This window comes from Eutrema salsugineum, unplaced genomic scaffold (genome assembly GCF_000478725.1).
Source record: "Eutrema salsugineum unplaced genomic scaffold, Eutsalg1_0 scaffold_11, whole genome shotgun sequence".
NCBI lineage: Eukaryota > Viridiplantae > Streptophyta > Magnoliopsida > Brassicales > Brassicaceae > Eutrema > Eutrema salsugineum.
The window spans coordinates 2369654-2394805 of record NW_006256901.1 but is presented as its reverse complement, the minus strand read 5'-3'; the positions used below and the strand labels follow the sequence as shown (position 1 = coordinate 2394805).

At 35.8% G+C, this 25152-nt stretch overlaps 2 protein-coding genes and 1 pseudogene across 2 annotated transcripts; all 3 read right to left on the bottom strand.

The window, feature by feature from the left end:
• Positions 1-4195: 4195 nt before the first annotated feature.
• Positions 4196-5902, bottom strand: LOC112089674 (annotated as a pseudogene).
• Positions 5903-9534: 3632 nt separating this feature from the next.
• Positions 9535-11169, bottom strand: LOC112089673. The gene has a single exon (XM_024160422.1). It carries the CDS (start codon positions 11167-11169, stop codon positions 9535-9537), a length of 1635 nt encoding a protein of 544 aa, XP_024016190.1.
• An 11889-nt stretch (positions 11170-23058) lies between these two features.
• On the bottom strand, positions 23059-24633 carry LOC18026296 (BTB/POZ domain-containing protein At4g08455). Its single transcript, XM_006409299.2, has 2 exons — positions 24295-24633; positions 23059-23520 (listed from the first exon to the last, which is right to left on the bottom strand). The coding sequence occupies exons 1-2, from the start codon at positions 24631-24633 to the stop codon at positions 23059-23061; spliced, it is 801 nt and encodes a 266-aa protein (XP_006409362.2).
• Positions 24634-25152: the final 519 nt, after the last annotated feature.

Genomic DNA, 25152 nt, shown 5'->3' with positions numbered 1-25152 from the left:
GAAGAATCAACCAACTTTCAAATGCACTTGGTTTGGAGACATTCCAACGGTAGGATCTCAAGATATTCCATTAGCCCCGGAGCCACTCGAAGACGGCCAGCAAGTCACGCGACCGCGGCCAACAGCCTATTTCCTGCAGTCAGAAGCCTCCCAACCGCGGCCAACCACTAAATCCCCGCGGTTACGTCACTCCCGACCGCGACCATCAAGCTCCGAATTAAAGCCCATATTTCTGAAGCTCAAAGTCATTCTCAGCCTCAATTCCGGAACCCTAGAGACCATGGAGTATTGAAGACTATAAATACTTGTCATTTAGGTCGTTTTTAGAGAGCACCCTTCATACTTTACAGAAACCCTTTTCCTTTAGCCGTTTTTATGCGATTTTTGTAGAAGATTTTTCAAGTCCGATTTCATCAATAGAGAAGCTTTCTTCATCTCTTTTCTTTACTCTTTTTCATTACTTTTATTAAAACCAATGATGATGTCGACCTCAGCCATGTCTGAGTAGATCCCGAGTTGGGCTTAGGGTTCCCAAAAGGGGCTCTCATAATCGATTAAGACATCTAGGTTTATAGATATGGGATTTCGACCTGTTCTCTGTTTATTCTTGTTCTTATTGCATGTATGCTTGATTGATCACCTAGTATCTGATCTAGATAGTTAGTGTTGCGAAAGTTTTCATTAAGTATCAGCCCTAGAATGAAACATGCGATTTTTCCGTAGGAGTGGAAACCTACCTGCGGCGAGATCGTGAGTATTGACAAGTTTTGTGCAGCTCTTGCGTTCTCTCCCTTCCAGGGCCAGAGTGGAAACCTACTGGTCAGGGTTGCGAGAAACAGTTGGTTATGATCACGACAGTGACGTAGTCATACCGCCGTACTCTAGCTCTAGAACCACCTATATATCGATATCCGTCAATCCCAAACTATCTACCCTAGTGTCAAAACCGATTATGATCCCTTAGAGTTCCCAAAAGCTCAGCGTTTTTAGTCATATTTTAAAAACCAATCGATTTTTATTTGCTTATTTAGATCTGCATTTCAATTGCCTTAGTTCGATATTTACTTGCTTTACTTGCTTTCCATTCGATTTTTCTACTTGCTTTCTAGGATAGATTTATTTGCTTTCTTTAAGTTTTAGTTTAATTCGTGACAAACAACCAACCTTTAAAACCAATCTAGTCTAGACCTAAAGTTAAAAACCGTAGAAGAATACCAGGCACACAAATCTCTGTGGATTCGATCCCTAAATACTACAACTGATTAGATGTGCACTTGCGGCTTTCATTTGTTTTTGTTAAGGGTAAAACTTGTTTCCTCACGCAGTTGACACGCATCACCAGACAATTTAGGTTTTGAAGTAATCTCCAAACTTGTTTAGCATGTAAAGCATTGTTGAAACTTTCAGGGTCTCTGAATCTTAATCCCCCTTTTTTTCCGGGCAGGCTCATTCTTTTCCAAGCGTACCAGTGCATCTCTTTTCTTTCCATTGTTTTCCCCCACCAAAATCTTGCTAAAGTGCCACTGATCTCCTCACATATGTTTTTCGGTATTTTAAAAACATTCATGGAGAAGATTGGCATTGCAAGAGCGACAGATTTTAAGAGCACTTCTTTGCCACCCTGAGAAAGGAAATTCTTGCTCCAGCCATGTGTTCTTTCTTTGACTTTGTCAGTGATGTATTTGAACATTATATTTCACTCTTTTTGGATCCAAATTATTCTGGTAACCCCAAGTACTTGCCATTGCCTCCATCATTATGGATTCCCAAGATATTTCTCATATAAGTTTTGGTGGAATCCATAACCCTGCTGCCAAAGGTGATGTCCGATTTGTCTTAGATTGACCGCTTGCCCTGAGACCGCTTCATATAAAGATAAATTCCTTTTTATTGTCAGACCTGACCTTGCATTAGCTAGTGTGAAGAACAGGGAATTATCTGCAAACAGCAGATGATTAATCATTGGACTTCTTGTACTAATTTTGATGCCTTGAAGTCTCCTTTCTTGCATTTCTCTGTTCATAAGGTGTGACAAGACCTCTGCGCAGATGATGAATAAATAAGGAGACAAAGGGTCTCCTTGTCGAATTCCTCTTGTAGGGATGATCTTGCCATGTTGTTGACCATTTAGAAGAACTGAGAAACTTACTGTTGAGACACAAACCATTATCCAGTTGATCCAATTTTGATTAAATCCCATCCGTTTCATGGTCTCTGCTAAAAAGCTCCACTCCAAACGGTCATAAGCTTTTGTTATGTCCGTTTTGATAACCATATAAGACTTAGATTGTTGTTTCCTGGCCTTCAAATTATGAAAGATCTTATGAGCAATGATAATATTGTCAGTGATCATTCTCCCCGGTATAAAGGCTGCTTGATTCTCAGTGATTAAGCCAGACAAATGAGGTTTTAGTCGGTTGACTAATATCTTTGAGATGATTTTGTAGGCCACATTGCAGAGTGCAATTGGTCTAAACTCCTTCATGGTCATTGGAGGGCTCACCTTTGGGATTAGACAGATGTTTGTGTGGTTAAGGCTTTGGTCGAAAACACCATCAGAGAAAAAACTTTGTACTTCTTGCAGTATGGCTGGACTAATTTCATTCCAAAACTTTTGGTAGAAATCTCCTGAAAAATCATCTGGTCCTAGTGCACGGTGGGGACCAATAGCAAAGGCTGCTTGCTTGATTTTCTCTGTGGTTACATCTTTTGTAAGTGCATCATTTATTTCATCAGTGACCCGCGAGTTAAAACCTCGGAAGACCTTTTGGTATAGTGTATTAGGGCAGGGTTAAGAAGTAAAGAGCTTCTGGAAATATTCAATAGCAACATCCTTAACCTCACTGTTTCCTCTTCTCATTACTCCATCTCCATCCAATATGGAGTTTAATCTGTGGTGAGCTCGCTTAGTCTTAGTTGTTGCATGAAAAAACTTTGTATTGCGATCTCCTTCTTTAAGCCAAGAGATTCTGATATTAAGCTTCCAAAAGATCTCCTCATGTAAGCCCGATTGAGTTGATTTCTGAGGGATGTCTTATCAGCATTTGATAGAGATCCATTTGCAGTTCCTCTGTCTAAGAGATGCCTTATCATTGCAATTTTTATGCAGAATTAAGCATGTTCTTCCTTTTCCATAAGGAGATGTGCTTCCTGCAGTTTGAAATCCTCGTGGTCAATCTTGAATTCTCATGTGTGGGTTCCGTTTGATTCCAACCGTGTAAAACCGACTCTTGGAACCCTACTTTATCAAAATATCTGCAGTCATACCGGAAGTGACCTCTTTTTGGTTTGGTATCAGCAGTCATAAATGTGATGAGAGGACGATGATCTGATTCCGCAAACTCCAAGTATTCTGTTTCAGAGGCTGGATATAATCTATGCCATTCACTGGTTGCCATAGATTTGCCTAGACAACAAGAGACATAGTGTTGACCCCGTTGTCCAGCCCAAGAGAATTTGTCTCCAATAGTTTTCAACTCTGTGAACTCACAGCTTCGAGTCATTCTTCGAAAGTCTCTGAATGAGTGATCCGATCTAGCAGGACCTCCTTTCTTCTCATTATTACCAAATAACTCATTGAAATCTCCAAGGATAGACCACGGAAAACCTCTTCTGTTTGTTCCAATCCTTTCCAAACGTTCCCAAAGATGATTTCGCAATCGAAATTCAGGGTGACCGTAGACAAATGAACAATAAAAGCTGTTTTCATTGCATTTGACTAAACAGTCTACAAGATTAGGGGATTGGAAAAAAACAGAAACATCAAGTTCATTCTTCCAGAACACAACTAAACCACCACTAAGACCGAGAGGTGGAACTATTACAAGCTTAGAGAAACCTAATTGGCAGCCAACATCGCGCACATAGTCATCTTGCTGCTTTATCTCTGATAGGTAGATGATGTCCGGGAGATAAGTTCGGTTTATCTCCTTGAAGTGTCGAACTTTCACGTCTGTACCTAACCCTCGACAGTTCCAGTGCAGTGTTCTCATGGGGGTTTTGGTGGTTCAGAGCCCATCGCGCCTCCAACGGTTTGGTTGGTCGAAGAAACCGTAGCTTCTCCACTGCATTCTCCGACATCGATTCCCATTGATCTCTTTCTTGCCTTTGTATCCTCTTCCTCAAGCTTTCTCTTGCCATGTAGATAGCCCACAATGTCTTCATCAAATGCAGCATAATCTCGGGCAATTTGTTGCTATGCAATTCTGAGTTCACCATATCTTGGATCTGTTCCTGGGACATCGCCGGTTGAGTTCTCGTAGATGGGGACAGGGTTGTATATTTCATCAATTTCAAGCTCTCCACGTTCCATTGGATTTGAGAAGTGTTCATCAACATCAGCCTTCGGGTCTTCCTCTGCTTCAATTCTCTGCAGTTCATCTAAGGGTATGATCTCTTCAACATTCTCACCATCTCTTACATTGTCTTCCGGATCACCATCTCCATTGTCCACAGGTCCATTTGGTACACGTTGGTTTCCATTGTTGATCTCTCCCTCAAGAATCTCATCATCTTCAAGTTCTCGTATTTGAACTCCTTGGTTGTGTGGTCTTCCTTCTGCAGGGTCCTCATCAGCATCGTCTTCGTCATCAGAGATGTGAATGGGTCCTCCATTCTGAACCAAACAGGTTCCTGAATCATGAGTTACGATTCCACAAACTTTCAGAAACCTTGTAGACGTTCATATCTGAACCGCAACAGGGTGTTAACTCTGGGTGAGAATTGAAAGTTACGCTGGAAGCGTAATGGTTGAGTGATGACCCAGTTAACTCTGACACGAGCGTATTCAAGTCTGGCTATGGCCTCCGGGTTGTAGTCAACCTCCATGATCATTCCAAAAGCACGACCAATGTGTGCAATGACGTCTTGATTCGCGTACTGTAGAGGAATACCTCTGATTTGTATCCAAAAAGGGATAAAATCAAGCATTCTGATATCCATCAATGGAGCCCATCTCTGCATCACAAGCATCCGATCAGCAAAGACCCAGGGTCCTCGCCGTAAGACGTTTTCCAGAGTTTCCTCGGTCGAAAAAATGAATTGGAAACGGTGGTCGTCTCCAATTCTTCCGAAGACAAGGCCTTCAAGGCCCCACATGCGAGGGAGGTTGGCAATGATGGATCGTAGGTTCTGTCTGCGAGGGATGGTGGGTCGGCCCATGATGACAAACTGAATTTCATTAACCGCTTGATTAACAACATCAATAGGAAAAAGGTTCATCATCTGCACCGAGGTTGAGATCTTGCACTGATCTTCTTAAATTGTCTGCCATTTTCACAAGAACTGCGAAGAAACGTAAAGGGAAGGAAAGATTTGATGGATATTTGGAGTTGGATTGTGATAACCATCGTTGTAGAGTCTTTCTTTTATACTGTAGAGGCTTTATCACATTTGATAGAGAACGTGCATCACTCTCAATCGTGAGATCGAGAGAGGGAATAGCCACACCCACATAGATAGAGGCATCATGGTGTCCGATCTCAGTGGGGCAATAAACCGTCGCCGGTGAGGCGAGAAAGAATCGGTTTAAAAACCTGATATAAGACTCGGGTGAGGCTTATATGATTGCGGAATCGATGGCTTGGTGGGAACAACACGCTGGCTATGACGCTCTCTCGTGTAGTTCGGTGGATGGAGATGGTAAGACAAGGCTTGCTTCCACAAGACTTGAATCGAGATGGGATCTGTCAAGCTGGCTTTAACGCTCTCTCTTGAGGGATCGGTTAGGGATTTCGAAGTGGATCGAAGGCACCACAGAGACAATGAACGGATCTCTGTTACTGCGGCTCAACTCTTGGTGAATCTCTCACGCAAGAACAAGCAATAAAGCTCTTAGGCACAAGCTAAGAAAACGGCGTTATTTTATTGATATCGGGAAAAAGTTGAAGTACAAGAGCTGCATGTGGGACTTTATAAATAGTCCGTCAGCTTTGAACCTTCTAGGGTTCGACTCAATGAATAAAAAACGACACTAAGGACTCAAAACAACAGGACTTGTAAAAAGAAATAAAGCAAAATGGCAAAGCGTCTCATTTGGACACAAAAATGGAAAGTTCACTTAAAAATAAAAAAGGAAAAAAAACTAATCGTGTGCAACCTTTTCTGGACTTGTTCCGTGCACCTCTGATGCCATCTAGGGTGTTAGACACCACTAGGATACTCCCATGTTACCTGCACAAATCGTATAAATGGAAAATACCTGGTTGCGGCCGGCTGTGGGCTTGCTTGTTATCTCGTTGATTCGCTCGTTAGCCTTGAGATTTCCTTCGTTAGTCTTGATGTTTAGTTCATCTAAGGTCCTGTCTACGTCGTGTCCTGCGAGTTCTTCATGTATTTTCATGCGTCCCACTTCATGTTCCTCCTTGGGTCTCGTTGGCTCGCTAGCGGCTCCGAGTCTTGAAACGGTTGTATCTTGAGGGTCCAATGCAGCCTCTTCGAGATTCTTGGTGTTCTGTGCTCCATTTCCTGCCAAGTAAACATATATACCTGTTTCTAGTTGAGGCTGGTTCTCTTTGAGGCTCAGACGCGTGAAACCCTCCATTATGTCTAAGTCGGGTCCTTTGGGGCTGTCTCGCGTGTATTGTTCTTGAGGCTCGGTTTTGAATGCATCTCCAAGTTCCATGGTACTTAGTAATGATTCCACGGCCAAGTTGAACCCTTCTCTAAGCCTCCTTGCCTTAGAACGGGTCATTGGTGCTTCTTTGAGCTCAGGAACGACCTTTGGGTCTGGTGATGGCTCGATGGCCTCATCATTCCCTCCCTCTTCAAGAGGTTTTGTCCTCAAAACTGTTTCACCTGCATCATAACGAGACAAATCAGCAACATTAAAACTATGTGAAATGTTTAGCTCACCTGGAAGTTCTAGTCGGTAGGCGTTATCATTGATCTTTTCCAACACTTTGAAGGGTCCGTCTCCGCGAGGGGGAAGCTTGGAACTCCTTTGCTGTGGGAACCTTTCTGGTCGCATATGTAACCAGACCCACTCTCCTGGTTCGAATACAAGTTTCTTGCGTCCTTTATCAGCTCTCCTTTTGTATTCCTCCGTTTTCTTCACTATATTATCTCGGGCCTTCTCATGTATCTTCTTCACAAATTCCCCTTTCTTGAGGTCGTCTAGATTAACTTGCTCAGCTTGGGGTATTGGAGAGAGATCTAAAGGCGTCAGTGGATTAAATCCATACACAACTTCAAAAGGAGACATCTTAGTAGCCGAGTGAGTAGCATGATTATAAGCAAATTCAATGAAAGGCAAACAATCTAACCATGTTTTCAAATTTCGACCAAGAGTGACCCTAAGTAAAGTAGATAGTGTACGGTTTACCACTTCGGTTTGCCCATCCGTTTGAGGATGACAAGTTGTAGAGAATAGAAGCTTGGTGCCAAGCTTTCTCCAAAGGGTCCTCCAAAAGTGGCTTAAGAACTTAGAGTCTCGGTTAGAGACAATCGTTCTTGGCACTCCATGTAATCTCACCACCTCTTTAAAGAACAAGTCCGCGGTTTGTGTGGCATCATTAGTCTTGTCACAGGGTATGAAGTGCGCCATTTTTGAAAAGCGATCAACAACAACAAAGATCGAGTCTTTGTGCCTGATCTTGGGTAAGCCTAGTACAAAATCCATAGAGATATCCACCCATGGTGCGTTAGGGATAGGTAAAGGTAAATATAGACCATGAGGATGTAACATGGACTTGGCCTTATGGCATGTAACACAGCGTGAGCAATACCTCTCCACGTTTTTCTTGAGATGCGGCCAAAAGAAATGTTCTGCGATTACAGCCAATGTCTTTTCTACTCCAAAGTGACCCATGAGGCCTCCACCGTGTGCTTCTTTCAGCAACAGCTCCCTCAAAGACCCTTGAGGAACGCATAGCCTCTTGTCTGGGAAAAAAACCCATCGTGTAAATGATACGAGGTATAAGCTCCCTTGCCATGTCCTTGATAAGCTTCTCCGAACTCGGGATCATCTTTGTATAGCTCCTTGATATGCTCAAAGCCGAGTACCTTGGCCTCCATAGTAGATATCAATGTATGCCTTCTTGAAAGTGCATCGGCCACCACATTCTCTTGTCCCTTCTTGTACTTGATCACATAAGGAAAAGTCTCTATAAACTCCAACCATTTAGCATGGCGTCTCTTAAGTGCGGTTTGTCCTCTTAAGTGCTTTAAGGTCTCGTGATCAGTATGAATGATGAATTCCTTGGACAACAAGTAATGCTGCCAGGTCTCCAATGCTCGGACTAAGGCATATAACTCCTTGTCGTAGGTGGGATAATTTAGTGTGGCTCCACTGAGTTTTTCACTGAAGAATGCCACTGGTCTCTTTCTTTGGTGTAGTACAGCTCCAATTCCCACCCCTGAAGCATCACACTCCACCTCAAACATCTCGTCAAAGTCTGGTAGGGCTAAGACAGGTGCTTGTGTTAATCGGCTCTTCATGGCTTCAAAAGCTGCATCTTGGGCTGGCCCCCATGAGAATGGCACGTTCTTCTTGATCACCGCGGCGAGTGGGGCAGCCACCGTGCTAAAATCTCGTACAAAACGCCTGTAGAAGCTGGCCAGGCCATGAAAGCTCCTAACATGACCGATTGTAGTTGGTGTAGGCCACTCGCGTATTGCCTTGATCTTCTCCTCGTCTACTTGTAATCCCTGTTCACTTACTACAAAGCCTAAGAAAACAAGCTTGTTAGTACAAAATGTGCACTTCTTAAGGTTAGCATATAGGCCTTCCTTGCGAAGTGTTTTAAGCACTAGTTCGAGGTGTTGAAGATGTTCATTAAGGTTCTTACTATATATAAGTATATCATCGAAATAAACAACTACGAATTTACTTATATAAGCTCGAAGAACCTGGTTCATAAGGCGCATAAAGGTGCTTGGTGCATTAGTCAAGCCAAAAGGCATAACTAACCACTCATACAAGCCTTGTTTGGTCTTAAATGCGGTTTTCCACTCGTCTCCTTCACGCATTCGAACCTGGTGGTATCCACTCTTTAAGTCCACCTTTGAGAAGATTGTGGATCCGCTTAGCTCGTCCAACATGTCATCTAGGCGTGGAATGGGGTGCCTATACTTGATGGTGATGTTGTTGATGGCACGGCAGTCCACACACATTCTCCATGTACCATCTTTCTTGGGTACTAAGAGAACCGGCACAGTACAAGGACTGAGACTCTCACGGATATAACCCTTGTCCATTAGGTCGCGTACTTGTCTCTCTAGCTCCTTAGTCTCCTCGGGGTTCATTCTATAAGCTGGCTTGTTGGGCAAAGCTGAACCGGGAACTAAGTCGATTTGGTGCTCTATTCCACGAAGTGGTGGCAATCCTGGTGGTATCTCTTCGGGAAATACATCCTTGAACTTGTTCAGAATAGCTTGCACTTCAAGTGGTATCTCAGAGTCACCTAAACCTGCGCTTAGACATTCTTTAAACATCATCAGTAGCACGGTGCCATTGGCACTCATGGTTTTGTAAACATCAGTAGATGATAAATAAAGACTGCTTTTACTTAGCGCGGATTCTTTGTTCATGTGCACTTACATCTCATGTACCTCGGTGGGGCTTAGAGGCGCAAGATTGTACTTACGCTCCTTGTACATGAAAAAGTAATGGTTGGTGCGGCCATTGTGGGTCGTGGCTCGGTCGAATTGCCACGGTCTACCGAGTAATAGATGTCCGGCTTGCATGGGCACCACATCACAAGTGACTTGATCATGGTATTTGCCAATACTAAACGGTATGGACACTTGCTCGGAGATCTTGAGCTCGGTCTGGTCGTTTAACCACCTTAACTTATAGGGACAAGGATGCTTTGTCTTCTCAAGACCTAACCTGTCCACCATATACTTGCTAGCCACGTTAGTACATGAACCACCATCTATGATAAGGTTACATACCTTGTTCTTGACGGTGCATCTAGTATGAAATATGTTCTCTCTTTGGGCTGTCTCCTCAGGGTGAACTAGGACGCTTAGCACTCGGCGAGTCACTAAGAGTTCACCAGTGTCGGGATATTCAACCTCCTCCTCCAAGTCGTTAGATTCATCTTCTTGTTCATCTTGCGATTCATAGTCACCACAAGGGGTAATGATCATGACTCGCTGATTTGGACACTCCCTTGACATGTGACCCCTGCCTTGACATCTAAAACAAGTTATATCACGAGTTCTTGATGTGGGATTAGAGGGCTTACCTTGTTCGGCTCGGTTGAATTTGGGAGACTCGGTGCCTTTGCCCTTGAATCTTGATTCAATCTCCACAGCTTTGCCTTTGTCTACCAGCTTAGAACTGCTGGCGTTCCATGGTTGGCTCGTGCGGTTACGGCTAGTAAGAGCGGTCTTACGCTTGATTTGCTGCTCCACTTGAACGGCAAGATGCAATAGCTCGTGTAACCCACTATATTGAGCTCTTTCCACCTTTCTGGCTATTCTCTCTTGTAGACCGTCGATGAACTGAGCCATCAAGGCTTCCTCCGATTCTTCTAACTCCAACGAGTTCATCAGCTTCTCAAACTCCTCAAAATATTCATCTACGCTTCTGTTTCCCAGAGACAATTTGCGAAAACGCTTTTGTAAGTCTCTATGATAGTGTTCAGGTACATACCTAAGTCGTAGGAGGAATTTCATGTCGCTCCAAGTGACGACTGGTCCAAAGCGCTGCCTCCTTCTCTCGGCTACATTTCTGTCCCACCATGCTAAGGCATTGTCAGTGAGTTGTGCAGCCGCAACAGCCACCTTCTTGCGTTCAGCGTAGCCATAGCACTCAAAGATGTGCTCTAGCCGCCTCTCCCAATCCAAGTATGCCTCGGGGTCCGACTGTCCTGAAAAAGTAGGAGGTGTTAGCTTGAGATCATGAGTTTGCTCTCGGGTATCCACTACCCTAGCTGGATTTCTCCTTAGAGGATCCGGCCTCCTCTGCTGTCGATGCTGAAGAGGATCAGGTGGAAATTCATCCTCTAGTTCGGGCATCTCTTCATCATCACTCGCGTCACCGGCTTGCACTTGTGCTCCTCGAACTGGGGCTCTCCTTGGTTGTGCCTCAACTCGATCTATTCTGGCTCCAAGTTCTTGCCGAATGTTTCCCATTTGTTGAGTCATGTTCCTCAACTCCTCCCTCATTGCGGTCATCATTTGGACAAGAGCATCGTTTGGAACAGGTTCTCCTTCGGCCATGATACTAGTTAGCCTCACTTGGTGTCCTTGTACTCAACAAAGACAACAACTAGTCAAAAGTACCACCGAATAATAAGGGTATCAAAACGCTAGACTATTTGACTCGCTACTTAAATGAAACTAAATAACTTTTTATATGGTTTTCAAATTTTAGTACGCAAAGAACAAGGATTAACGGTCTAAAAATCTAGCAATGCAACGGATTCCCTTTTTTTTTTTGACTAATGAAAATGAAAACAAGCAATTAAACTTTTATCTAGGGTTTTTGGTTTTATGAATCAAAATAAGCTAAACGAGTATGAATAAAAATGAAAAAGTGTAAGGGATAGAAAAACCAAAGGCAGGAACCTTTGGCTCTGATACCAAAATGATATAAGACTCGGGTGAGGCTTATATGATTGCGGAATCGATGGCTTGGTGGGAACAACACGCTGGCTATGACGCTCTCTCGTGTAGTTCGGTGGATGGAGATGGTAAGACAAGGCTTGCTTCCACAAGACTTGAATCGAGATGGGATCTGTCAAGCTGGCTTTAACGCTCTCTCTTGAGGGATCGGTTAGGGATGTCGAAGTGGATCGAAGGCACCACAGAGACAATGAACGGATCTCTGTTACTGCGGCTCAACTCTTGGTGAATCTCTTACGCAAGAACAAGCAATAAAGCTCTTAGGCACAAGCTAAGAAAACGGCGTTATTTTATTGATATCGGGAAAAAGGTTGAAGTACAAGAGCTGCATGTGGGACTTTATAAATAGTCCGTCAGCTTTGAACCTTCTAGGGTTCGACTCAATGAATAAAAAACGACACTAAGGACTCAAAACAACAGGACTTGTAAAAAGAAATAAAGCAAAATGGCAAAGCGTCTCATTTGGACACAAAAATAGAAAGTTCACTTAAAAATAAAAAAGAAAAAGAAACTAATCGTGTGCAACCTTTTCTGGACTTGTTCCGTGCACCTCTGATGCCATCTAGGGTGTTAGACACCACTAGGATACTCCCATGTTACCTGCACAAATCGTATAAATGGAAAATACCTGGTTGCGGCCGGCTGTGGGCTTGCTTGTTATCTCGTTGATTCGCTCGTTAGCCTTGAGATTTCCTTCGTTAGTCTTGATGTTTAGTTCATCTAAGGTCCTGTCTACGTCGTGTCCTGCGAGTTCTTCATGTATTTTCATGCGTCCCACTTCATGTTCCTCCTTGGGTCTCGTTGGCTCGCTAGCGGCTCCGAGTCTTGAAACGGTTGTATCTTGAGGGTCCAATGCAGCCTCTTCGAGATTCTTGGTGTTCTGTGCTCCATTTCCTGCCAAGTAAACATGTATACCTGTTTCTAGTTGAGGCTGGTTCTCTTTGAGGCTCAGACGCGCGAAACCCTCCATTATATCTAAGTCGGGTCCTTTGGGGCTGTCTCGCGTGTATTGTTCTTGAGGCTCGGTTTTGAATGCATCTTCAAGTTCCATGGTACTTAGTAATGATTCCACGGCCAAGTTGAACCCTTCTCTAAGCCTCCTTGCCTTGGAACGGGTCATTGGTGCTTCTTTGAGCTCGGGAACGACCTTTGGGTCTGGTGATGGCTCGATGGTCTCATCAAAACCGTTGTAAAACTTGTAAGAATAACTGTAAAATCGCCTGGACAATCACCATTTTTTTATATCGCCGCTATGCTAGTTGTTTTTCTTTCTTTCTTTTTTTTTTTGTTTTCTTTCATACTATTAATTATCTTCTTAAACTCTACTAATCAAAGTTGAAAATAAATGCTTTTCATGGTATCCCCATGTAATTTAAAAAGATAATTTTATTGGTCTAAATTTAAAAGGATAACTTTAAAAATCCATTGTTATTGGTTTGCTACTTTTTATAATCTAATAAAAATTCATTGTTATTCAAAAAGTTTGTATTTAAAAAATTCATAACTCAATTAAAATCTATTAATATTGGGATAAAGATTTTTTACAATTTAACTCATAAATCATGACTTTCAAAATACTACTTATATCTTTTGGATTCTCAAAATCTGTCATAGTAAAATATTTTGTAAATTGTTTAAATTCACAAAACTCTCTGCAAATTTTACAAATCCAACAAAAATCTTGAAGATTTGAGTAATCTCATGACTTTTAAAATTAATCAAAAGCTTTATAAATCCAACTCCCGATAACCTCTCCACCCTCTTTTAGCATAAATTATAGGAATGATAAAACAAAATGAAACAAATAACTAATTTTTGAGTCCATTACAACACTCTCGATTGTTAGACCAACAAGAACTTGGTATTTTTTTAATGGTTAAACTACAATGATTTTCTAAAAGTATAAAAATCAGAAAATAATCGATAGAAATATGGAATGTATAGTTTTAGTTAAATATTTTTCAGTCATGAACAAATAGTTTTTGTGTCATGTGTCGCGTGAAGTATCTATAAAATATTTTACTAAACATGATTTAATTTATTTAAAATAAAAATAAATTATTGATTTTATATGTATGTGAATAGTATTATGATGAGTAATAATATGATTTTGTATTAGTATGACAATTACAAATATATAATATGGTTATAAAATTTTATTATTGATTTTTATCTTTTTAATATGAATGTAATTGTATAGTTAATAGTTTAACTGAAATATTGATATATCTTATCAAATAAAAAAGTTTAGTGATTTTTTTTTTAAATATAAATTATCGCATATGCATAAAATATAAATTTATTATATGTTTGATGTGATAATTAATTCAGAAAATAAAAGTAAACAAAGAAAATAAAAGAAATATAATGATTTAAAAATAATTCATATTATATAATTAAAAAAATGAATATAAGAAAATAGTTAATATGATATAATCTCAAATCCTTTTATTTTATTTTATTGGCTAATAAATATGTTTTAAAATTATTTACTAATTTTGTGTGTCTAATTAAGAAAAGAAAGGTATTTTTTTGAACAATTACTTTTAATAATTAGTTTAATAAGATATATTTGATTCTCTAACCAAATTAATATGAGTGGTTTTGATTGTAATTATTCTAGTAACAAACTTTTTTTTTCAAAAAACCTTTGAGAAGCTTTGTGGAGATGACACCTCAGCATGACAAACTTGTTAATAACACATGAGACAAATGTTATTTTTAAAGTGTCTTTGTCAATTAGTAATATAAGATAATAAAAAACTAAAAGAATATTAAAGTAAAATTTAAATTTAATTAGAGTTTTAGTTATATATAACTAGGAACAATAAAATAGTAAAATTCTTCATATATGTATGCACACATATTTAGAGACTTTTACATTAGCATCCAAATTTAGTCACATAACTATAAAAACGTTGAAGTTATTTATTTTTTTTGTGTGTGCAACTATTTCAATTAAAAAAAAACAAAAGAAATGTGTTAGTTTTCACTAAAGAAGGAGTCATTACAACGTAAAAGAGCCACATTGGCTAATCTATCCGTTAAACTATTAGCTAAAGAAAGAATATGATGATATCAAATATAGACAAAGCCACTACAAACTACTTTAGTGTCTAGAAAGAGACTGTAATCTCCAAAGCTTGGCCACCGAATTTGAGAAGAAGGATAATTAAGTTTCAAACAATCCGAGAAACATGTCAAGTGATTGAAACCCGATACATTTGAAAAACGAAGTCCTGAGAATAGAGAAAGAGATTCTGCCATTAAGGCGAAGGAGACCGAGGTATCAGAAGAAGATCCTTTGAATAACATGACATCTGACGGGTTTAACAACTTAACCTGAACCACAAAAGTAACAACTGGCTGACCAAGCAACATCTGAATACAATCAGTTAGCCTCATCAGACAGAGGAGAGACCGCAACCACTTACCACAAAAGGCATCGTGCAGGATCTTTCAGCTTTGATTTCTACCACATACGGGCCTCAAAGTTATATAAAAGTTAAAATTACTTAATTGACGCTATATAAGATCGTAAGTGCGTTAATATATATCACCGGACAAAATTACGGTTTCTATATGTTCTAGGTCAACGAAAAGCATATTTAATTTGTCGGTTTTTGTAATTATTAATTTTTTTCAAAGTTCATTCTATAATCATATTTTGTCTTGGTTTTAAAACAGATTTTTTTCTTAGATACGAGAGTAAGATTTTGTGCTTATTAGTTTTCATTTTCATTTTCATTTGTAAACTAAACTGAAAATTTGTATTGATTAAAGTAGCTAAAAAAGGAGAATAAAACTTTACTACTTTTTTGTATTCCATCAAAAATATAATAAGAATTAATTTAAATAAAATAGAAAAACTTATTCACTTTGGTTAGAAGAAGCGATGTATATTCATTAAAAATTATTTAAACTTACCATAAATAATATGATACAAAAAAATATTATCCTGAATCCGAAAACAAGAATTATAATTATTAGTTTGTTTTTCAATGTACTATATTAATTCAAAAATTTGTATTGGTTAAATTAGTTAAGAAAATAAAATAAGTTTTGTCTGCTCCCTGTTCATAAGAACTTTTCAACACATGAGAGAGGTAATGCAAGAAAGATATAAAAATTATATTGTACATGCAGCTTGTGATTGCTATAGATATATAAGAACTTTTTTAGAGTTGTTCTATGTGATTTATTTACTGATTTTTTTATGTAAGTTGTATTGATTTTGACTACTTATTTATGTTTTAAATCAAAACTATGCTAAATAAAATAAAAATGACAAAAATAATTTATCTATAGATTGAAAAAGATGATTACAATGAAGGTAAAAAGATAATGTGTAAAAACCAAATTTCTCAGATATAAAATAATGTTTGTTACTTATATTCTTTGCAAATCCCTAAGTATGAGAATTTAATCATCACCACTTAGGTTTATGATCTCATCGAAGAACCATTAAAATTTACTACAACCAATACATGTTACCGGACAAAATTTCGGCTTCTATATGTTCCGAGTAAACGAAAATCATGTTTACTTTGTTGGTTTTATTATTATTAATTTATTTCAAAGTTCATTCCTTAATCTATATTGTCTTTGTTTTAAAACTATTTTTTCTTAGATACGAAAGATTTATGCTTATTATTTGTTTTTTCATTTGTAAATTAAGCTGAAAATTGTATTGAGTAAAGTAGTTAAGGAATGAGAATAGATTTTAACTATCTCGGTTTTTTTGTATTCCATAAAAAAAATCATATAATGAGAATGAAATTAAATAAACTATAAAAAAAAACTTATTCACTTTGGTTGGTTCATTAAAAATCATTTAAAGTTACCATAAATAATATAATACAAGATAAAATTTGTCATGAATTTAAAAGCAAGAATTATTAGTTTATTTTTAATGTAATATATTAAATCAAAAATTTCTACTAGTTAAATTAGCTAAGAAAATAAAATAGTTTTTATATTTATATTATTTGTTGTTATTTTTATTATTTTTAAAGAAAACATATATAACGTGAATGAAACTAAAATGATGAAAAAATGATTTTTTATTATTTGAAGAACTGATGTAGAATTTTTAATCTTTGTATCAGTATTATGATTATTAAATATATATATATAACAGCCTTAGTACCCAGAATGGTTCAATAGACCAAACCAGTAATAGCGAGTTAACATACATAACATCTTGAGGGTAGACACGAGCACTCCTTACTAATATGTCTACCTTCGTATTCTTGGCTCGTAGAACATGTGAGATCAAAAAGAAGCTAAATCTCTCATTTCACTTCAGAAACTCCTCAATGTGAGTAGCGAAAGCTGGCCATTCTTTGCAGACACCATTATTACCAGATCCGAACAGTCTGTTGCAAAAACTACTTTTGTCGTCTGATTCTCTAGCATGTAGAACATAGCCCATATTAGAGCTTCCATCTCAGCATGCAGAGGCGTAATACTCCGCTGCACATTGCGTGCCCCCATTATCTTGTCCATAACCTCTTCTTTAAAATAGTACCATCCTAATCCCACTGAGAAATCTGTTTTCTTCCAAGAAGCATGTATATAACACCACCAATCCTCATATATAATGGGTATCGATCCTGAGACACTTATATTAATTTGTAGAGCTAGATCATTTTCCAATCTTTGTGCCTCCTCCCATACAGAAGCCACCGATTCCGCTATGTTCACTGTAACCTGTGGGTCTACATCCATGTTGGAGTATACTTTTTCTTCTTTGCTTTCCAGACATACCATACATTAATCCATGGAAATTGGTTATTACTATACTCCTTAGGTTGTCTCCAAAATAGATGATCGAAATTAGCGAATACCGATGTCATAGGAAAAACATCAGAAGGTGTTGGTATTTGAGAAAGCCAAGTTTGTAATGCAGGGGAACACTCAAAGAGTACATGATTAATTGTTTCTTCTTATGCTCCGCATCTTGCATATTGTGTGTCACATTGTATTCTCCGTGTTCATACCCTGCTCGCTACTGGTAAACACCTAAATAATGCTTGCCAAATAAAATGTCTTAACTTTGGAGCGCATTCTAGCTTCCATGTATGTGTTTGTAAAGTTCTAATATCTGGTCCGAAGTATACCTCTGGGGAGATATCTGGGAGTTGTTGTTTCGTTTGATATCTTGATTTCACCGTATACCTACATGACTTGGAGAAGTGCCATCCCACAGAGTCAGGACTGTAAGACTTACTAATAGGGATTCCACAAATAATTTCTACATCCGCTGGGTTAATAATTGCATTTATCAACTCCAGATTCCACGTATTTGTCATTGGATCGATCAGGTGATTAACCATGAGATTCGAGTAAACATTTACATTTGGCTGATCTCAGGCGAGAAAATGGAATCCAGGGATCATTCCATACCGTGATAAACCAACTCGTACCAACTCTTTTAATTAGCCATTTGTTAACAAGAGATCTAGCCGAGGTTATAATTTGCCAACCACATGATGGCGTGTATGATCGTATAGGGTCCAAGGGGGTTATACTCCGAAAATATTTTTTCCTTGAAGACCTGTGCGAATAGTGAATTTGGTCTTTCAATTAATCGCCATAACTGTTTTGCTAGTAATGCCCTTCCTGGGTTTATTTGTCCCCGTGGCTGTCCATTTATCAAAACTTTGTATCAAACCGAGGTAATGCAGAGCATCATCCATGTTATCCATTTTTCCGCAAAACCAAACTGTCTCAAAAAAGTTTTTGATTAATTCCATTCAACCCTGTCATATGCTTTACTCATATCCGTGCCATGTTTACTTTTGCATGATTTGTTTGTGTGCAGTCCATGAAACATCTCCTGAGCTATGAGTATATTATCCATAATTAAACGACCAGCCATAAAAGCTGACTGTGTTTCCGAGATCATGTTGGGTAGTAATTGTTTCAACTGTTGGCATAAAACTTTAGATATGATCTTATAACCTACATTACAAAGACTAATTGGATGAAGTTCTGTCATCCTTGTGGGCCTTTCTGTTTTTGGTATTAAACAAATATTTGTCATATTCAATCTGTCGTCGAAGCTTCCAGTTTCCAAAAAACCGTTGACTAGACCTAAAATATCAGCCTTGATAATTTGCCACCAACGCTGGTAAAAGAGTGCTGTCATCCCATCTGGACTCAGAGATTTCTCTGGATGCATCATAACAGTGTGCTCCATACTTCCTTCTCAGTAGCCCTTGCTGTTAGCATCTCATTAGTACTATTTGTAATTAATGTTTTTATCTCCATCAACGCATTCTGAAAATCTATTGGTGAAGTTGAAGTAAATAATTCGTCAAAATAATTGACAGCCACTTGTTCAATCTTTTTTTTCAGAAGTTACCCATGTCCCTCCCGCATTATATATGTAATCCTATGGTCCGGTTTTGCGCTCTCCCCTGTTTAATTTGGGCAGATAATTTTTTTTTCTTTTTATCCCCCATTTTTGCCCATTGTGTTATGCTTTTCTGTTGCCAGAATAATACCTCATCACAATACGCTTCCCTTAACTTTGTGTAATCTCTATAAATTCCTCTTCTGTCCTTGTATCATCGTTTTGTATTTCATTTAAAGCTAGCTTTAGCTTATCTATTTTTCCCTTCCATATGGTTTAAGATTTTTCTGCCATTTGGATATTCCTCTTTGACAATAATTTTGTCCACAAATGTCAGGCTCTCATCACCAGCACCTAAGTCCCATCCTTTAGAAATAAACTCCATTAAACCGTCGTGTGCTACCCATCTCTTGTCAAATCTAAAGTGAGATTTTTCTTTGGAATTTTATCCTCTATAGTAGCAACAATAGGCCTATGATCTGATCCGATCATAGCATCAAATTCAACAAAAGAATGTGAAAAAATCTCATGCCAATTTTAATTGGCTAGTGCCCTATCCAATCTGCACCTAACGATTGATCTGTTTCTTCTCCCTCTCCAAGACATAGTATTTCACAAACCTTCCAGCTTTGATTTGTAAATCTATTACTAATAAAAGTTGAAGCTATATGCCTCTAAAAAGAGTTATTTACGTTCAAAGACACTTTCCAGTTTCATTCTTACAAAAGAGTCACTTATAGCTATTAGGTAACTTATTTTTTTGTTAATCCAAAATTATCGCTCATGGATACGATAAGGTGGATACGAACTAGTGGATAGCAGATTAAACCCAGATTTTAAAAACAGTGATTATTTTTTCCCATCTATTTTGTTTTGTATTTTTCTATATTTTGGAAGATATAAAATAATTTTTTTGGTTAGAATGTGTTATAATTTTATTTTTTCATTGTTTTAAGATCCATTATACTATAGTTTATTTATTAAACAATAATTTTTTTTAAAACACATATATAAAAAAATTTAAAAAAACAGAATTTTAGGTAGATATCCACTCAGAAAATATGATGTGGATGATGCATAATGGACATATAACATGGACATGATTGCGTGGATATGCTTTCAATGAAATATCTACTCAGAAAATATGATGTGGATGATGCATAATGGACATATAACATGGACATGATTGCGTGGATATGTTTTTATTGATATATTCAACATGGATATACATTTTACATTGTCTATAACCTATCCACATGATCCATGTCCACCTATGGACAATGTAAAATGTATATTCATGTCGAATATATCAATGAAAACATATCCACACAATCATGTCCATGTTATATGTCTATTATGCATCATCTACATCATATTTTCTGAGTGGATATCTACCTAGACTTCTGGTTTTTTTTTAAAAAATTATACATGTGTTTTTGAAAATTTTATTGTTTGATAAATAAACTATAGTATGATGGGTCTTAAAACAATAACAAAATGAAATTATAACTCATTCTAACAAAAAAAGTTGTTTTATTTCTTTCACAATACATAAAAATACAAAACAAAACAGATGGGGAAAAATAATTATTGTTTTTAAAATCTGGGTTTAATATGCTATCCACTTCTTCGAATCCACCTTATCGTATCCACGAAGGATAATTTCGGGTTATTTGGGCGTAAACAGTAAAATAAGTTACCTAATAGCTGAAAAAGTCTTTTAGTGTAATACCTCTTATAGAAAGTGTATTTTAGTGTAATTATCTCTTGTGAATGTCCACATATGATTTAAAAGTTTAATTCTATTGTTTCACATCAATATTTAAAACTAAGAAATTTTCTAAATTTTAAAATTATATTGTTAATAAAAATTTATATTTATAGAAAAATAAAAGTTGAAGCTATCTGTCTCTAAGGACATCCACATAAGATTTAAAAGGTCAATTTTATTAGTCCACATCAACAACTAAAATTAAAAAAGTTTCTAAATTATAAAATTACATTACTAATACAAAAAAATATAGGAAAAATTGTTAATTAAAATTATTCTATTATTAATAACAGTTAAACTATATTATTTTTAAAGCATCCAAATCAGCAATAAAACTTTTAATTTTATTCGTATATATCAAAATTGTAAATTAAATTTTTTTCATAATTCTAATATTATGGTTAAGAAAATGAATTAAAAATAAAGAAATCTCCATTAACAACAAAAAAAACCAACATGAAATTAAAATCTTTATTATCACTATATTAAGTTACAAATTTTAAAAATATATGCTACTTATACAAGTTTAAGTTACTTGATTTTAAGACTTTTCACATAGAATATTAAATAACTAATCATTATGATTTATATTCATCTAAATTTTTTCCACATATGCGAAACATATTTTCATATAATTCTCATGTAATATACTATGCGAAAATGATCGAATAAATTATATTTTGTATATTCTAATTGGAATTGCAATAGTTTTGAGTTGTTAAATTTATTAGTTCATTTTTGTAAATTTGTATGTATTAAATTGTACCGGTTCTTCCTACTTAATTATAATTAGAAGAAATAAGAATAAATATTATGAAATTGACTATAATCATACAAAAATCATTAAAATAAATAAATATAATATATTCATTAAAAAAAATATAACAAGAATAAAAATAAAAAAATTTCATTTTTATTAGAAGGGATGACGTATAATTATTGAAAAATTATTTAAAATTTTACACAACTAATTTACTAAAATATATTTAATTCATAAGTTTTTAATGATTTTATTTATTTTACATTCAACTATTGTTTTTGTTCAATTGTTATTAATCTCAAAGCAAACATTTTATTTATTAGTTTGTTTTTTAAATTAATATATCAATATAAAAATTTGTATTGGTTAAACAAGAGAAGAAAAAAATTAAATTATAAATTTTATTGTTTTTTATTGTTCTTAAATAACACATATATAATTAGAATAAAAATGAAAATGATGAAAAAAATTATCTTCATGATTTAAAGAAGGAATGTGTAATATTTCGTCATTATGTCAATACTATGTTTAAAAAGAAGCATTTCATTATATTGTAAAAATTTTAGTTGGTTTGGGTATATTAACTTATATGTATTTGTCCAAATAATATATTTTTAAAATATGACATACAATATATAGATTAAAAAAACCGTTCAAACCTCACAATTTACATAAAAATTATTAGATTAATACCATAATATTTTAATATATTATTAAAAAAATAATATATAAAATTTATATTTTAATAAATATAACTGATTTTATATAATTTTATCAACAAAATACCTACGCATAGCGTGGACGCAAAATCTAGTTACTAATAAATGTTGAAGATATATACCTCTAATTGTGTCCACAAAGAATTTAAAAGTTAATTCTATTGGTGTACATCAATATTTAAAAGAAAAAATGTTTCCAAATTTTAAAATTGTATTGTTAATACAAGAATAAATATAGAGAAAATTATTGATTTAAAAATCTTCTATTATTAATAGCAGTTAAAACTATATATTTTTCAGGGCGTCCAATCAGCATTTTCTTAATGATTAAAAAAAAATTATTTTCTTAATTTAAAGAAGTGATCTCCATGTCAATACTATGTTTAGTAAACAGCATTTTTCAATATTTAGCTTTTTTAGTTACGTTGTTTGGTATATTAACTTATAAGTATTCGACCAAATAATACATTTTTTAAACATCACATATATAGATTAAAAAAACTGTTAAAATCTCATAATTTATATATAAATTATGAGCTTAAAATTGTAATATTTTTAATATATTAATAAAACACTAATATATATAAAAATATCTTAATAATAATAATTGATTGCATGTAATTTTTACTAAAAAATATCCACGCGTAGCGTGAACGCAAAATCTAATATCAATAAGAAGAAAAAAAGAAGAAGAAATGAAATGAAACATACTTCTTTAGTTTTTTAAAAAATTAAGTTTCTAGAACAACATATTTGTAGTGCTTCACTAAAATGTGTTCTACTGAGCCTTACTTAAAGATAAAAATGAAGGGAACCCAAAACATACCACCTCTTGTTTAAGGATTGTCCTTTTAAGATGACAAAATAGACCTTTTCAATTAGTTTTGCTCTTGTTAAATGTTTTCACAACCTTTTTGGAGAAATATTCTTCATACATCTTACTGATAAGATGAGGATTCTTTTTCACTATCTCCACGTTATCTTTTCCTTTAGTGACTTCTTCCATATTATCGATGATATTTAATAATGCAGCATCACCCAACTTTTTTGCGTTGTACTGTTGAGCAAAAACATAAGCCACCAGAGACTTTTCCAAACTCAAATTGTTTACCAAAAATTTCTCACAGAAAATTTTCAGCCGCATTACTTGATATTGATCTGACAAGACGAAGAGATCACATGCCATTTGCTCATCCAGACATGCTTTACCTGTGTAGAGATACTCAATAAAAGTTTGAAGAGTCTCATAAGATACGTTACTGATCTTGACTCTGCTGCTACGACTTTCTTCTGTATTATTCTCAAACATTGCTCTGAAGACTGGTGAACGACTCATCTAGTAAAATAAATCAAGTTTTTTTTAGAACCCTAATAAAGATTATAGACTTGTAGAAAGTTCACTCCATTAAAGAGATTATAGAATTGAAGAAAGTTTACTCTAGAAAACTTTCACAACACTCATTATCTATGAGATATATTAATGTGATAGATCATAATATATTCAAACCCTATAAAGGAATACAGAGGACAAATTAAAACTCCAGTTTCTCATCATGTTCTGGTGCAAAGCAGAAAATTGGGTTCTAACAAAAGTAAGTAAAACCAATGAAGAAGATACTAAATGAAAATATATATTCAACATATTAACACAGATCATCATTTTTTTATTGAAAATGAAATTGAATTAAAGCAGTTCTTAAAACCAAAGAAGATGATACACATGAAATGGGAAAGACATAGAAGTGATCTAGAAGATACTAAATGAAAATATATCATTCGACATATTAACACAAATCATCATTTTGTTTAAAAAAAACACAAAACGAATATTGAATTAAAGCAGTTCTTACAAAACTAGGAAAAGGCTAGTAACTTAACTTAGTACCATATGACTGCAACTTCTATTTAATTCTAACTTCAAATAGATAAGAATGGACAGAAGTTTTTTTTTCTTGAAAATTTCTTTATCGTTAACGCAAATCTCTCTATTTACATTGAATGACCAACTATCAAACACAAACACATATATTGAATATTTAAAAGAAACATAAAAATCAAAGTTAAAATAACTCATCACCAAAACTAATGGCCTAAAAAATAGAGAACAAACCAGAATAAATTTATGAGCAGGAATAGGAGCGGCAGAAGCCGCTGAATTAGAGGCGATGAGAACAACGTCCGCGAAAGACTTGGAGTTGCTGACGTGATCTTGAGAAGAGGATAAGCGAAGAAAATCAACTTTGGCCTTTACAGCGTTGACCTTCTTCAAGAGTTTTTCATGCGGGAAATACATGTCCCCATCACAGCACTCCTTGCAGATGCGGCGGGAATCATGAGGGAAATACATCTCCCGACAAGAGATGCAGCACACCTCCATGCCAGTGTTAGAATCACTGGAATCGCTGAAATCGCTATCCGGGTCGTTGTGGCAAGAGCGATGTCTCTCCATCCTACATAAAAAGTTATGTAAATCGAACAATTTTTTTTAAAAAAAAACAGAACCGCTCCTCCTTTTTATAATTAAATCGATCAAAGGTTATATTTGGTTTTTGTTGACAAAAAAAATACATACATATGTTAGAGATTTTTCTTAACAAATAATATTGAGATATAGAACTTTGGTGACTATTATAGTATCAAATCTTAATATTATAGTAATATTAAGATTTGATACTATAATAGTCACATCCATTGAATCTGCCAAAGTTCTATAACTTAATTTTTAAAGGTAATGACACCAAGAAAATCTAATTTAATTCAGGTAACTTAGTGCATTTTTGGTGAGTATTCATCCCAAAAAATACAAATTGAATATATGGTAAAAAATACTCATCATAAAGAAACTAATTGTCTGAAAAAATTTGTTGGTTCTTTGTGAGATGTAGGAAGGAAAAATTGTTCAGTAGAAGAAAAAATAATAGAAATTTGATATTTGACATGATATCATATCATTAGCCATATAATTATT